The 15186-nt window shown below is 39.3% G+C and overlaps 1 protein-coding gene across 3 annotated transcripts; it reads left to right on the top strand.

Moving 5' to 3' along the window:
- Positions 1-459: 459 nt before the first annotated feature.
- On the top strand, positions 460-10495 carry GP9 (glycoprotein IX platelet). 3 transcript variants are annotated; one of them, XR_005104069.1, is made up of 3 exons: positions 460-562; positions 4774-5084; positions 5906-10495. XR_005104069.1 is itself a non-coding variant. In XM_037386679.1 (2 exons), exon 2 carries the CDS (start codon positions 2453-2455, stop codon positions 3077-3079), a length of 627 nt encoding a protein of 208 aa, XP_037242576.1. In that variant the 5' UTR covers positions 460-562; positions 2446-2452; the 3' UTR covers positions 3080-4219. The 3 variants fall into 3 exon arrangements, 2 of the variants coding, with proteins under 2 accessions (XP_037242576.1, XP_037242577.1); XM_037386679.1 differs by lacking the exons at positions 4774-5084; positions 5906-10495 and adding an exon at positions 2446-4219; XM_037386680.1 differs by lacking the exons at positions 4774-5084; positions 5906-10495 and adding an exon at positions 2421-4219.
- The last annotated feature ends 4691 nt before the right edge of the window (positions 10496-15186 follow it).

Raw genomic sequence — 15186 nt, 5'->3', positions numbered from 1 at the left:
TCTCTCTCAAGCACTAACTTCAGCTCCCTTGTATCTTGCTTGGGCTTGCATGTGTCAGCAGCTGAAGCCCAAACCAACTTTTATACCTGTAGATTATTACAGCTGAGGAAAAAAAAAATTGTCTTTTTTTTAAAAAAAGTACATCTCTAGGCCATAGATTTCATAAATATCAGTCTTCCCTCATTCCCGTTCCCCATATCAGGCAATCTATGCCATGCGTCTTAAGGAATGCTGCCACACAAAATAAAGGCGAGTCGTTTTAGATTTTTCCAGACATTGTCAGGTTTAATGGGAAAAATATAACACCAGAAAAAAAAAAACAAAACTCAGAAGCATTTCCTCTTGGCTGCAAAAAATACAAAAGCAGCCCAAGCGCTATATGCTGTGACATGTCAACCATATCTAGCATCTTCTAATGGGAAGGTTTCCTCTTATGCCTAGGAAAGAGCTCATCTTCCTTAACACACTTCCTCACTGACTCTACAGTCAGCTCCAGTTGCCAGTTGTACTGCAACACTTTGTACCAAGCAGGAGGAAAGGAACCAAGAGGGAATAACTAAGGGTAAGTGTCAGCCAGGCATCTCACCAACTCTTTCTTTCTGCATTTTTGCCACAGTTCTGTTTTATTTGTAATTGCTTGCTGTTTCTACACTAAATCAAAAGAGATCATCTTTTCTACAGATATTGCTTAACTTTGTTTTGTTCAGTTGACAGCCTGTCCTTTTAAGATGCCAACTTTGAAAAAAAAAAAACCCAGCTCTAGTAAATTTCCTGAAAAATAGCAGATGAGTATCTAGATTCATACCAAAGATATTCACATAAACTACTTGCTAACAAAGACATTGGAGATTGTTAAGATTTATATTTCAGCTTCCCTGTAGTTTATAATTTTACATAGCATTAATCTAATTTTAAATATACAAATACAGTATTTAGATCAGGAATCAAAACATGTCTAACTATTTTGGAAAGCTGATCAATAATCCTTGTAAATAAATCAAAGCAAATTTAAAACAAAATTAAGCAATATTCCTTACAATTTTAGTCTTTATTAAATGAAATCTACTAGAGAGACAAAGGTCTCAGCTTATTTTAAGAGGAAAACCTTTTTTTATTATTAATCTGAAATATCTTTACACTTGAAAACATGATTTTGACGAAATTTCTTTCCAAATTCCATTCTACACTGGTATCATTGAGGCTCCTTATGACCTTAGTATGTAAAACCTCTTTTATTCAGCATTTTTTGTTGTTAATAGGTCTGTTCTACCTGCTTGCTATTTCTCAGGCTTTGTCCAGCCCGATTTTAAAATTATACTCAATGTGCTTCTAATGCTTGCCTGCAAACAAATTCTACAGCCTTTTTCACCTTCTTCAGTTAAGAAGGAGTTTTCTTTAAGTGTCTAGTGTATAAACACCCAACACTTTTTACAGTATCTATACATTTCCATGTAGTATCCAAGGCAATATATATCCAGATATTTTTGCTTCAATATTTACTTATGGCAAATTAAGGGGGGGGGGGGGGAGGGGGAGGAGGAGGAGAATGAAATACATTTTAATTATGGGATGTATTCAAATCATAAAGAAAGATTGTTTCAAGTTTGAAAATTCTCCAACCTGTGCAAGGGAGTTTGTATTTCAAATTTCTATCTGGTTCCAAGGCTAGCTATGTATTTCTAAATGCAGCAACGTAGTAGGAAATACGGGAAGGGAATAGCCTTAGAGGTTTTAAGCTGCTGAATAGAAAGGACTAAGATGGAAGGTTAGTGGGTTCCACTCTACAGAAGCAGGAATGGCATAGCAAAACAGATAATTACCTGCTAGCCCAAAGCACGGTTATTTAACCCTAAAAGATGAGCAATACCAGATATGCAAAATTTACAGTTCTCTATTCTTACAAATCTTGAATCATATGTTCAGAGATGCATGAAGTTACAAGGCAAAAAAAAAATTTTGCCACATAAAAATGCGTACTTCCCAGTCAGAATGTTCATACTCTCAGATGATTTTTAGACATTTACAATTAATCAATCTCTTAAGCTCAATCTTGAAAACTGACTTCATCACACAATTTTAACACTAGATCTATGAAGATACAGAAATGAAATCCAAATCTTTGCATAAAACTAACCTAGTTTTTACCATTATCTCCTGGTGACATTCTGTTCTAGAACTCTGAACAATAATATATTCTGTACAATTAAGAAGGAAAAGCAATGAACTAGAGACAAGATGGAAGCACTGTGCTCTCTCCCAGTTGCATTTATGCCACTTGATGTCAGGAAGAATGGCTCTATGTAAGAAATAGAAAGCTAAAGGTTTTCTTCCAAAATCCTAAACCTCACGAGCAATCCTGAGAGGCATAGCTGTGTTGTAGTTCTCCGTTTAGACACATGCTAACAAATCATACTTATCAGATCATTATTCTTACTCTCTGGGTAGCTGAAGCATGAACAAGACAGAATTCATCACTGTTGCAGGATTCGCCCTATCGCTGCTGTGCCACATGACCCAAAGCGAAGGCTGTCCTCCCTCCTGCGATTGTAAGTCACTGGGAGAGACGAAGGGTTTACACATCGACTGCAGCTCCCGGGAGCTGGCCGACCTGCCTGCCCTGCCTGCCCACACCAAAAGGCTTTATCTACAGAACAACAGTCTGACCTCGGTTCCTCCCGGGGCCCTGGACAGCTTGCTCAGCCTGGAGGAAGTGACAATTTTTGACAATCCTTGGAACTGTGACTGTCATATTCTGTATCTAAAACTCTGGTTAGAAGACATCTCTGCACTCTCTCTGGAAAACACCAGATGCGCAACCCCAGCTCCCATGAGGATGAAGCCCTTGGGGCAGCTGACTGGGAACGAGCTGGGGGTTTGTAAGAGGCTTCTCCCAATCAAGTGTCTTGAGTTCTTTTGGAGAGACCTCATTTTAATCGCTGGAGCAATAATTACACTTATTTTAGTAGCAGAGGCTCTGAAATTCTCAAAAAAGCTGGTCTGCCAAATGAAGCTAAGGCAATCTGACTTGAGGGGCTCGCTGTTGAGAAAGCTCACTTCCAAAAACCACAAGATGCAGTGAGCTGTTCACTACCACGGGCTTGAGCAGAAACATCAAACTATTCCACCACAAAAAAAAGCACACGCACTGGCAACGCTAGTTTTAGTGGTGAACATGCTACAAACAGATCTCAGGGCTCAAAGTCTGGGTCCTCAGATAGGTAGGTTTGATTTAATTGCCTTTCAAGAACAAGCTTGATGATGTATTGACAGGCAAGTTTCATCCTGCTACCACCTACTCATACGAAAAGCAGTTCCTAAATTTTTAAAAATAATTTAAATCAGCTTTTCCACTGAATTTGCAGCTCTTACAGCAAGAAGACTTACACCTTTTACTATATGGAGATGAACACCCATTGTAGTATTTTAGCAATTCTTTTCTCACTTGTAAGCTGTGTGAGCATGTAATGTGTTACTCCCTCATAGTGTCCCAATGGGTTGGTAGGACCATTCTTTTGTGCAAAAAAGTTCAGCCATCTCTTCCTCAGGTTCAGGAGTTCCCTGCCAGCAAAACCACTATGACTATATAGGCCAACCACTGAACATATCTGTCACAGCACTCGCAAAACCATCCGGCTGCAACAAGGCTTCTACCATCCCAGGTTAACCAATAAGGAGTCCCCACACCTTGCCCCAGCACGGCCACCAACCCCCCACAAGGTTTCATCAGGTCATCTACTGCCTGGGCTGTTTCTCCATCCCCTTCAGGCCAGCCCACCCTGCTCCTTGCCTCTGCTGCGTCCAGGTTCTTCCTTCTCCAGCTGCTCTCCCAGCCAGCCTCTCCTCACCCAGGCCCCCTGCTTCTCCCAGGGCCTCTCCTCATCTCTCCTACATCCAGGGTGCTCTCCCTCTCCTTCTTCTGGGTCTCTCTTCATCCAGAGCTCCTCTTCCAGCCCCCTTAGAGGTATTTAACTACTTTGTAGGAACCAGCCACAGCTGCACATGATCCACGTCAGCCAGCCCGCTGCCCCTGAAGCCAGCCCACAGCTGTATATTATCAATGTTAATTAACCTGCCTTCATTCCTCTACAATTCCTCTACAGTATCCCTTACTGAACACATTTAAAGATGGACTGGTAATGAGAATACAATCAGGAAAAGTAATTTTAAATGTTGTTGAATTTCCTAGAGAATAAACAATAAAAAAACATTCTATGTGAAATTGAAATAATGGATGCTTATTGAACACTTATACACACCCAAGTTTGATCTCTTCTACAGCTCTACACATTTCTGATTCAAATTCTAAGAAATTTCCAGAGCTTGTATGCCAGCTTTACTACTGATATTTGATACACTGGATTTTATGCAACAGTTTTGAAGATGCTTGATGTACTGTCTTCCCTGCTCTCCTTTTGCCCCCCATCCTCATAGAAAAATTGTTGTGGTGCCTCCAGCATGTTGTTCTCTCCCCAGCTTAACTCACAAGACTCCAAGAATAGCAGTTAATGCTGTGATGCCATCTGGTCTGGTGCAGTTAGATGGGAGATCTATGAAGGTCTTCTAAAATTAATACTACTGTTGGCAGTTCAATTTAAGACACGTTTTGCAAATGCTCCTCCTAGCCCCAAACCTGAGCTAGGTGTTAGATGTTTTCTGCATGAAGGTGCTGAAGGCTGGCTGGCTGTTTACCTAGCACCTTGTCACATGAGTGACATCCCTTGTTAAAGCACATAATATCCCTGGCAAAGCTGGCAGTTAACTTTCTTCTTATAGGTGGCCTTGCAATTACCGTGTACTGTCACTTCTGTGAGAGGAGACTCATTCCTAGCCACAGACACCCAAACCGAGGACGGTGGAAGCTCACAGGGATATTTTCAGGTCCCTCTTGCCTCTGCCAAAGCGCTTCAGCAATGCGGAGTCTGACTGTCAACGCTGACTGCTGGCGACATTCTCAGGCAGCTTTAGAAGAGACACGTTAGTGTCCAGGACACACCTTCACTGTTGGTCCTCTCTCTCCTGCACTGGCAGGGAAAAGCCAGCCTGAGACACCACCACTTGTCAAACTAAACTGGCACCAGTTCAGGGTGAGTCACCTGCCCCTCTCCGTGACACTGCGCCCAGCAGAACTGCTGGAAAACCTCTGAAGGGCAGAGATTTGGGGAAGGGATGCACACCACAGGCAGCGGGTTACACGATTTAGTAATAAAACATAGCATGGGGGCTTTAGTTTGAGAAAAGGAAAGGAATGGAGTCAGATGTTTTCCCTGTAAAATAATTAATGATCTGGGGGACAACACACCCGTTACAGTGTTGAAGTCTGCAAATGATACACAGTGGGGAACAAGAAGATGGAAGTCATGCAAAGAGCAGTGGGTTACTTCCAGTGCCAAGAAATCAAAGGCAAGATTGTACATCTAGAAACAAAAGATGGGTTGAGGATTCAGTTCAGAGAAGGCAAATGATCTGGTAATCGTGATTTCCCATGTATGACATTGCAGCAAAGGGCTAATGTGATCTTTCCTTGCTGAAATAGGGAATATCGTTTAGGGATATAAATATTTACTTCCATGTTTACATAAGCTGCAATAATTCAGTATCAATGTCTACAAATCAAGAAGAATCAGCTGCAGAAGAATCAGAAAAGAAAATACAGGATTGAAAATGTAGCTTAAAAGGAGCTTAATCATTTTCATTTAATAAAAAAAAATTAAGGTCACAGCTTGTATGAATTTACACGAAGAAAAAATTGTTACCAAAGGGCTGGGAGTAGAAATCAAAACATCAAACTAGAAACAGGGCTCAAAATCTAACAGTGAAAATAATTATTAGCACTGAAACAGCTCATCAAATGTCATGGCGAATCCTACAGCTTAACCAACACTGGGCATTTTTTTTGAACTGGTAGGCACTACTGGAAATTAGAATGATTTTCACAGATGTGCACAAGACACCTACAACATTACAGCTGTTCTTACTGCTTTGGCCACCTGCAAAATTTCTGTGGGCCAGACCATGAGAAGAGAGACCAGGGGCAGCACAACACCCCTGAGGAGCTCAGCCCGTGCCGGCTGAGCCGCCCTCCCACGCTCCACAGCAGCACTGATATTCCGCTCTACCTTCTCCAATTCCATATCGCACTCTTCACTGTAAGTACTCAAAGAGCAGCAAAGCATTTGCCTTTCAGAAGTGTTGCATCCCTGCTGCAGGAAGTGAACCATATGACCTAGAAACGGCACGGCTTAGTGAGGCGCTCCCAGCCTCCGGTGCAGACTGGAGTGAAATTGTGTCTTCAGATTTATGTGCACATTTGGATCTGGTAAGCACATTCAGAATTTCTCCAGCTTTATTAAATGTTATTCTACATAAATAACCTCTGCAGGAGAGAATTTCAAATAAACACATCAGAACACAGCAGTGCACATGCTTAGATAATTTTAGAACATTTTCTCTGCACTGAGCTTTTTAATTTTTTAACAGGCAACTACCATTTTGTATTAATGCAGAATATTACAGAAGAAACGCACTCTGCAACCTCCCAAGGAGAATTTCCTAAACGATATTTCTTGTTTCCCCAAAATAAAATAAATCATTAACGCTAAAAGCTTATCCCTCTCTTTTGTGCCTATAAAGCTAGATATGTATAAAATACTAAACTGCTTTACTGTATAGCTTTAATAGTACAAACGTAAAAAAGGAGCAATCAGCAAACATTTCTGCTTATACCAACCAAAGTATTAAGCAAGATGCACAGAATACAAAAGAAAAAAAAAAGTACCTGAAAGAACATCTTTTCTGACCTATTAAGAGGAATGGCATAATATTGCATGGCAATATTTTACATTCCACTAAAACAGCATTGTATTTATCACTTCTGATCCATCTGGCTTTTGTCTGAAAAAGAAAAAAAAAAACTCTGAGAAGGGGAAAGCTGGAACTGCTAACCGAAGGCTGAAGAGCAACATTGAACTGTTTATCTGGCAAGGCCACTACTTCGTGCATAAGCCACATACTCCATCAAATTGCATAAATAACGCTGCAGTTGCTAACAGTGTGCAAAGACAGGAAAATACGTCAGCTATTTAAATGAAACATGCAGCTCTCCCAAAGGAGTTTGTAAAGATCCCAGGAAGTGTTACTATATTGTACCTGCAAGAGTGCAAACTAGTGAATATATCTGTTTTCACATTCTTTAGTAACATAGGTGTAAGTACTGGGATTAATTGCAACTAAAAAAGTTATAAGTTTTGGTTCAATGTTCAGCAAGACAAGTAATCATACTCAGAATTATTGAGAAAAAAAAAATCCTATTTTTAAATGGTTCACTGTAATACACAGAGGAGATTCGTGTAAACTCCAGTTCTGTGTAAACTGCAATTCAATTGATGTGAAAAATATTTGTGGGCTTCATTTATTAAATAGAATGGCAGGCAAATCACCTTTTTTTCTTGACATGCTCAAGATTTTCTTAACATTGTAGCAAAAAGCAATGCTCAATCTGAACAACTCCTGTTTAGCTTAATACTTGCTTTCTGTCTAGGTTCTACAGTTAGAGTTGATTCCAGATTCAGAAAATGTTACTGCTTTTTTTCTCCCCCACGCCATTTGACACTAATAGACATACAGCACTGCCTAGAAAATAGCCACCAACGCTTAGGTGAATAAACATTAAGGGAGGCTTGGAATAGAAACTACGCACTTTTTTGTGACCTTACAGTTTCATCCCACACCCAACCTACTTCAAATGCTACTCAGGGCAGTGGCACACTCCCGGTTTGGTGTATGTAATGCCCATTCACAGCCGAAACATGCAGATATTTTATTTCAACAGGTCGTACCACTTTTGGCTTCCAGGTTTCCCAGTTCCCCAAAACTTGACATCACAGCATCATGCATCCATGACAAGCACTGTCGAGCATTTGTGTTTCACCTTTGGGCGGTTGGTTTCTAATGTATTTGGATATTTTTTTTCCACTTTTCCATTAATTCAATAAATCAACTAGGAAAAAAATCTTTAGAACAGCAGGATAACTCCCACCAAAGCAAGTGCAATATACTGAAGTGACTAGTGCCTAAATTTGTGTGTAATAAATGGTTAGAAATATACAGGACCCTTACTAAAGGGCCCACAATGTAGGATGTCAGTGTGAAACTGAGAGGTGAAAATCACCAGTTTTGCTTAAAAAAAAAAAAATTAGAAAATTAAAATCTGTTCTTTATGTATGGCAGGCTGCTTAGATACCTTAAAAAAGTCATAAGCATCTCACTGGCCTTCCGATGAAACATGAAAGAAAAAAGGAATGGATGCACATACAGGGAATATATGTGCAATTATGAAAAAAATGAATTAACATGACTATTGGATTCTCTTAACATAGGAGTACTGGGCTGCTGATAACATGGTCTGATCACACAGCAGGTGACATTCAGCATTTGGCTGTATGAATAGATACACTTAAACTATTTCCCTGGGTAATATCACCCTTACAGTCAGTTCTGAAGAAATTAACCTCTACAGCCTGTAGCCCTGTCTAATGGTTGAAATTTTTCATACTGCCTTTTCGCCTTTACTGCTTATTTGTTATCACAAAGGCCATCATCAAAACGTTGAGCCACAAATACTCTTGGACAGAACAAATCATTATCCTTCAGTGCCTGCCCTTCTTCAAAAAGGAGAAACCTGTTTTCATTAGGTATATCATTAAGCTGCTTGCAGTTATTTTTGGTACAGCTAGAAAAGAAAACCCATCTGCATTGTAGCCTTATTTTAAATTCCCTACTGTTTCGAAACCTGGCCAAAAAAAAACCATCTCAGTAGAAAACTCATGAATTTTAGAATAATATTTGCTTATCACATTGCATGGGTTTTGGCTGAAGACTCTTAATTCTGGTTCTGGAAATGGAATAGAACAACTTATCTATTGATGTCATTGCTAGATAAGACAATTATTTCATTCTTAAACAAAAATAAAATGTATCTGCTTCTTCTTTTTCCACTTTCATTTATTTATGAAGACCTCTGAGCTGTAAATTTAATTGCAGGCTACCAGATTATCCATTCACACAACTCCTTTCTTGAAAGCTGTACTTTTATTTACATGACTCGTGTTCACTAAAATAAACCAGTAAGGAAGAGGTCTTGGCATGTAACAGAATAGTTTCATAGATCTGTGATGCAATAGACTAAAAATCCTCTAGTCCCTCACCCCTGACTTGGACATAATTATATCCACTGTTGATTAATATCATTAGGAGTGAATAAATGAACAATAAATGGTTACTGTTTCATATAAAATAATGTGATTATTTTGTTCCACAAAACTCCATCACAAAACTCATAACCTACCCCCCTGCCTTATGGCACTAACAGGTCATCAAGGCGTAGCCAAGGAAGGGACAACCTTTCCAGTCCATCACAGGACAAACATTTCACAGCTAGGCTGTGAATAAGTGTGCTATTCATTTGTTTTTGGAATAGAGAACTACAGTGTCCAAGTCTAGCATTTTAGGTCTTTAAAAACCTCCTCTGGTTTTAACGTATTAATAGTACTTTATAGTCACTTGGATCTCTCTGACCTGCCAATGATGATATCACTCTGACTGGGGTGATCATGAAAGTCCAGTGGAATTACGCAGGGGATAAGTTTCCTCTGAAGTGTTTATAGGTTTCCATTGGGTTGTTGTGTACAACCTTCCCACAAGGCTTACACACACATCACGCAATGTTATTCTCCACTGTGCTAGAGGGCCCCAATATTATTAATGGAAGGTAATTATTATGATGAATGTGCTAACAATCACCTTTGGACCTGTATAAAACACAAAAAGGTAATTCCCTAAAAATTACTGTGCTTCAGCCCAGAGTAGGCTGAAAGGCATAAACGCTCTGTCAAACACAACTGACCCTGTGTGTTAGTGGAGTCAAATCATACAAATTATACAAATACAGTACTTTGGCTTTGCATCGCTGATACCAACCTCTGAATGCAGCCACTCTGGACCTGTCTTCTGAAGTTAGTTACAAATACTTCTTTCTTCACCAGAGGTAGACTAGTACTGAAGCATTAAAGCATTTTTGCTAATTTATAAGACTGGAACAAGGAAAAAAACTCTGAAAGAATACGACAAAGAAAACAATAGCACAGTTTCCAACTGGGCAGCAGTAGCCTAGGCAGGTCACTGGTGCTCCTCGGAAGCTACAGCAAGAGCAGCAAAGCCTGGGGGGGAACTGCACAAAGGACAGAGCACCCTGGATGTGAAACATGGAGCTGAGCAGGAAAGCAAGTGGAGAAAATGGTGGTATTTCCATGGACAGTTGATATACCTCCTTTTTTTTCCTTTTTTTTTTTTTTTGTGATGAAAAATACACAGCTTTCTTCTGCACTCAGAAGGCAGGAGGCTGGACCACTGCCAGCAACATTGCTACAAGCAACACTGACAGGAAGTGCTGGTTATTTTGGGCTCAGCACCATGATAGTGTATGTAACTACATGGCTTTGAGAATTAAGCCAGCTCACACCTTTCTGCCTTGGCAGGAGCATCTGCTTGCGAAAGAGAAGAGCAAGTGCACGTCTGTGATGCAAGTTATTTTAGAAGTGATGCTTAGTTATAGTAAAATTACATATTTACAGTAAAAAATACATTCCACGTGCTGTGGATTCACTGAATTTGCTTGATTTCCCTCCTCGTCCATGTTCTAAGGATGCTGGTATTTTGAGAATATACTTTTCTCATGTGTTTCAAATCCCACATTCTGAAGATGAAAGCTGAATGAGATTTAAGCATATTCAACACCTTTTTTCCCCCACAAAGCAATGAGGAAGCAATCTGAAATCAGTTTTCTCTTTCCCCCTAGAGTAACTCACATGCCTTGAGTAGCCGTCCAGTCCTCCCCAGGAGCTCTGAGTAAGTCCATGAGATGGATACATGGCATTTTACTGTTCTGAGGGTCTTCTCTTAAACGTCACTGTTAGACGTAGTTCTGAATTTGCAGTAATGTATCTCAATGGTCTCACATTCGTATCTAACCTGAGAGGATTTTAACTGTAAAGCTTGCCTATCCTAAGGCTTGTTTGGCAGCCTGCATAAAATAACTTCATACTAAATTCGCACTAAAGACTAAGTACAGCTTTGTTCTTAGTAATAAAATACATTGCAAAGTTAACAAGCTTGTATTGTATTTATCATTTTGCCAAGCAGCTATGCACAAAAAGATTCAGGTTAGTGTCCAGGCCTTAGACCCAGTTCAAAGTATTTCAGTATGCAGAAAATGAGTAATAGAAAGTAAAATATTTTTTTCTGTTAAGTTAAACCCCAGCTATTTCATAAGATATATGTCACATAATGACAGCCATTTTCCACCTTAGTTGTACAGCTACTGCTTGCACCGACCAGGTGTGGAACTGTGTTAACAGCTGCTAGAGTAACCCATCCAGTAACAAGTTTCAAACAGCAAAATATCAAGGTTATTCATAGCCTAACAGGACTAGTGACAAACAGCAGCTCCCTCAGATGAATAGGAAATTTCTTTCATTACTGAACTAGTAAACATATACTGTAAGAACTAAACACTAATTGAACGTACAAAATATATGTAAAGTGGCAGTGAAACAGGCTTTTTAATTCATCTAAGCTACCACACTTGTATTCTTTAAGATAAACTAATTTGCCACTACATACATACATTCTCATACTGGTTTTATGTGTAAACGCGCTCTTTGGGGAATTATTAAAATAAAATTTGACACTTCCCAAAACCTGGGGTTTTTTGACTCTCAAGGTCCACACACTTGTGTGTTACGATTTATACCTGAACTACATGATTTTACTTTTGCTGGCCAACAGGTGAAATGACCACACTGAAAATCAATTCCTAATAATTCCTTTTATAGTGCTAATTTTGTCATAATGCTTAGTAATGCTAAGTTTATCTTAGTAATGCTGTTTATGCTTTTTCTCTTCAGAGCACTACACAAAACAACTTTCAAAAGTGCTTGGAGTCTGTTGCTAGAACCCATGTAAATATTTTGCTATTACATTGACTCCAATTAAATTTAGATTACACTCAATAATGGGTGTGTGACAACAAATTGCTTTAGTTGCATAATGGCCACATGGCTGCTATTTATACTGAGCTCCTTCCCAGGGGCACTTTGCTCTCTGATGTACCCTCTCAGGATGCCTTCCCCAGAGCATATTCTCAGTTTACCCAAACGATTGCCCGTGGGCAGCAGCACTGATGTCACTTCAGCAGGCACACAGCTACTGACTGACATGGCAAGCTCATTTTAGGCAAAATAAACCTGAGGTACCTGACAGAAGTTGGTTCAGATTACCTTTGTCTTTACTTACAACTTCCTTGTTTGACCATCAAGCATCCAGTCCTTTACCAACCTGCAGTTATCAAAGGGCACTGTTTTACACAAGTACATTCTCTGAGAAAAGTGGATTGAGGCCTCTTGCCTCTGAAAAGTATTAAGAAATAGGGCTAAGGAAATGCAGAGCATTCATCTTGGTCCAGGAAAAAAAATTAATCATCCAAAGCCCTTTCTTAAATGGCCTTGATCTATAGGGAAGGAGGTGTCAGCAGAGATGGATTACAGGCTCCCTTTTCCTCCTTGAATCATTTTTTCTTGTCTCTTCTTAGGGGTCAGAAGATCTTTCCCTCTAAATTAGTAATTTATTTTTTGGCTAGGATTCATATATTGCCTTTTATGACCATGGAGATGGACTATGGAACGTGACACATCTGTATAAAACGCGCTCCTACCAGCAGTACAAAGCAGTAGAAGAACATGGCAATTGCCACATCATAACAGGATGCCGTCAGGACAGTAGAGCACTTAGAAGCAAGTACATGTTTGACTTCCCTGAGTTTGCAAGGCAACTGCAAAAACTGATAACTTAATTTTCAGATACACTTACCCAAAGCTAAATTATCAGAAACAATAAAACTAAAATAGCAGCAATTACAACCTGAAGGAAAAGGGCAGCCACAGTCCATAAAAGAACACAAATTGTGTGTAACGGAACCTCAGAGCCTCCGAAGTGATCCCTTTTAACTTTGGTAACAGTTTTTCAGTCAGACAACTCTGAAACTGGATCAACATTGTCACCTAGTGGCTGCTGAAACCTGCCAGGGAGAAAAATTCCTTGAAGGTTGTCACCCTTCCGTACCAAAGCCTCAGTAATGGGATGTGATAGAGTGATTTTCCAACCAAGCTACCAACTACCGTTAGCTCTTTCTAGAGTCTTAATACAGGTCTTCGGTCACAAAGTGTCAGGTGTCACAAGACATAAATCGTTTTCTATTGACAGAAACCTAAAGTTACTGTACTTCTGGACACGGCAATACAACCTCTATTGACTTTCTTCACTGTGATCAATCATTTTTAGACATGCCTTAAGTTTTCTGCTGCTATAACTCCCAAAGACACAGCTCAGTCTTTATATAAAACTTGACATAGGTCAGGTCATGACCTGAAGTCATCATGAACTTTAATGTAAATTAAAATGTGACTAACCACTTCAGTACTGTAGCTTCATCCTATCAAAGTGCAATAAAATAAAGAAGAAAAAAATTGTAAATTAAGCAACTAAAACAAACTAATGAAATCAAAGCAAACAGCACTTTGCAGGTTTTTTCCTACCATTCCTCCTCTGCTCCTGAAAGCCTGAGACAGATCTTTCTGAGATCATTTCAAAGCAAAGAATAAAACGTCAACAAAGTAATTCCAAAAAGAAAACAAAATTTTTAAATCTGTGGCAATCTGTTAGCTATCTTCAGTAAAGTAAAAGAAATGGGTTTAGATATATTTCAGATTTAGAAATTATGATCTGTTATTCTATTTTGCATAAAAATACACTGTGATTTTTCTCAAGGAGCTTCTCGGGGTAGAGATTCTTAAGCAGTGTGCAAGCTTCAGGTCAATGCACTTTCAAGAACCTTGTGAGGGAAAACAATACATTTATGTTACAGACGGCAATTTCACATTTACAGCAACTTCCAGCTGAGGAACTCAAAAGTTTTATGGAAGTGCTGGCTGAGTGCACGTTGCTGCAGAAGCCACATCAAGACACACCAATTCTAAGGCCCCCATCTTGCCTCCTGATCAACCCAAATAAACCCTTACGGTCAAATAAGCCCACCAGCCTAGTGGGATAGCCTCTGTTTAGTAGGTAAAGAGCTATCAGTGAGAATCCAAGTGCAGGATCTTTGGCAAACCAACCAGAAAACCTGGAGAAAAGAAGTCAGAGCTGACTGCTCTCCATTTTCCTGCTTGTGTTCAAAATAGTTGGTTTATTTTGTTATTAACATCTGTTGCATTAAAGGGGAATGGAATAATTTAGCAGGAATTGTATTTTTTGCTAAAGGTTTCTTATAATATTAGATCTGTAATTCCCACTCCAAGCAATTTCACAACGTAGGTGAAAAAGCCCACCTTTCATGGTGAGCTTTTTTTTTACGAGTTCACATCAATCTCAATTCAGTAATATAAAATTGCTCTTTATTCTTATATTTACTGTTCAGTGACTCAAAAAATATGTTGAAGTTGCTGTCTATGAAATGAAAACAAAAATTCTATTCTACCCATAGAAAATGAAAACAAAAGAAAAAAGGCATTTACTTACCAGATCTTCTCCTTTTATGCATACTAAACCTTCTTGCTCCTTATTTGTCTAAATCATGCAGAAGCAGCATAACCAAGTCAAAGATCTGGATTTCAATACTGGCAAAGTTATTTCACATGTTGTAATCCCCTCTGCACCTCTGCAGTTCAAAAGACAACAGTTAGCACAAATAATACTGCAGGTTGAATTTGGCCCCAGCTTTTTTACTACTGGTGGTGGAGCAAAAGTGGTAATAAAGCCAGCTTGCTCTCAGAACAAAAAATGGGGCTACAAGTCAGGAGAAAATGTTTTTAATTTAGGCTGAAAACACATTAAGTCAATGACATCATATTTTCCTAACACCACTTTTACAGTCCATGCGTAGAATCAGTAGTTTTCTTAACCTAGCTTTATTAATCCAGCAACTAAATTACTATGCCATAGATGTATCACCATTTTGCTTGAGGAAGGCACAAGTTCCAGGGAAATTTAAAGCTGAAAATGCACAAAGCAATAAGCTGCAGGAGGGTTTGGGAAGTACTGATAGAATCATGGCATTGTGACAACTGCCACACTCCT

The sequence above is a fragment of the Falco rusticolus genome, chromosome 4 (genome assembly GCF_015220075.1).
Source record: "Falco rusticolus isolate bFalRus1 chromosome 4, bFalRus1.pri, whole genome shotgun sequence".
In the NCBI taxonomy this organism is placed as follows: domain Eukaryota; kingdom Metazoa; phylum Chordata; class Aves; order Falconiformes; family Falconidae; genus Falco; species Falco rusticolus.
Note: the sequence above shows the minus strand (reverse complement) of the source record. Positions and strands in the feature narration are given on the sequence as shown.

Excerpts from the sequence above, each read along its gene's own strand:
- GP9 (XM_037386679.1), top strand. The coding sequence starts at position 2,453 with ATGAACAAGACAGAATTCATCACTGTTGCAGGATTCGCCCTATCGCTG.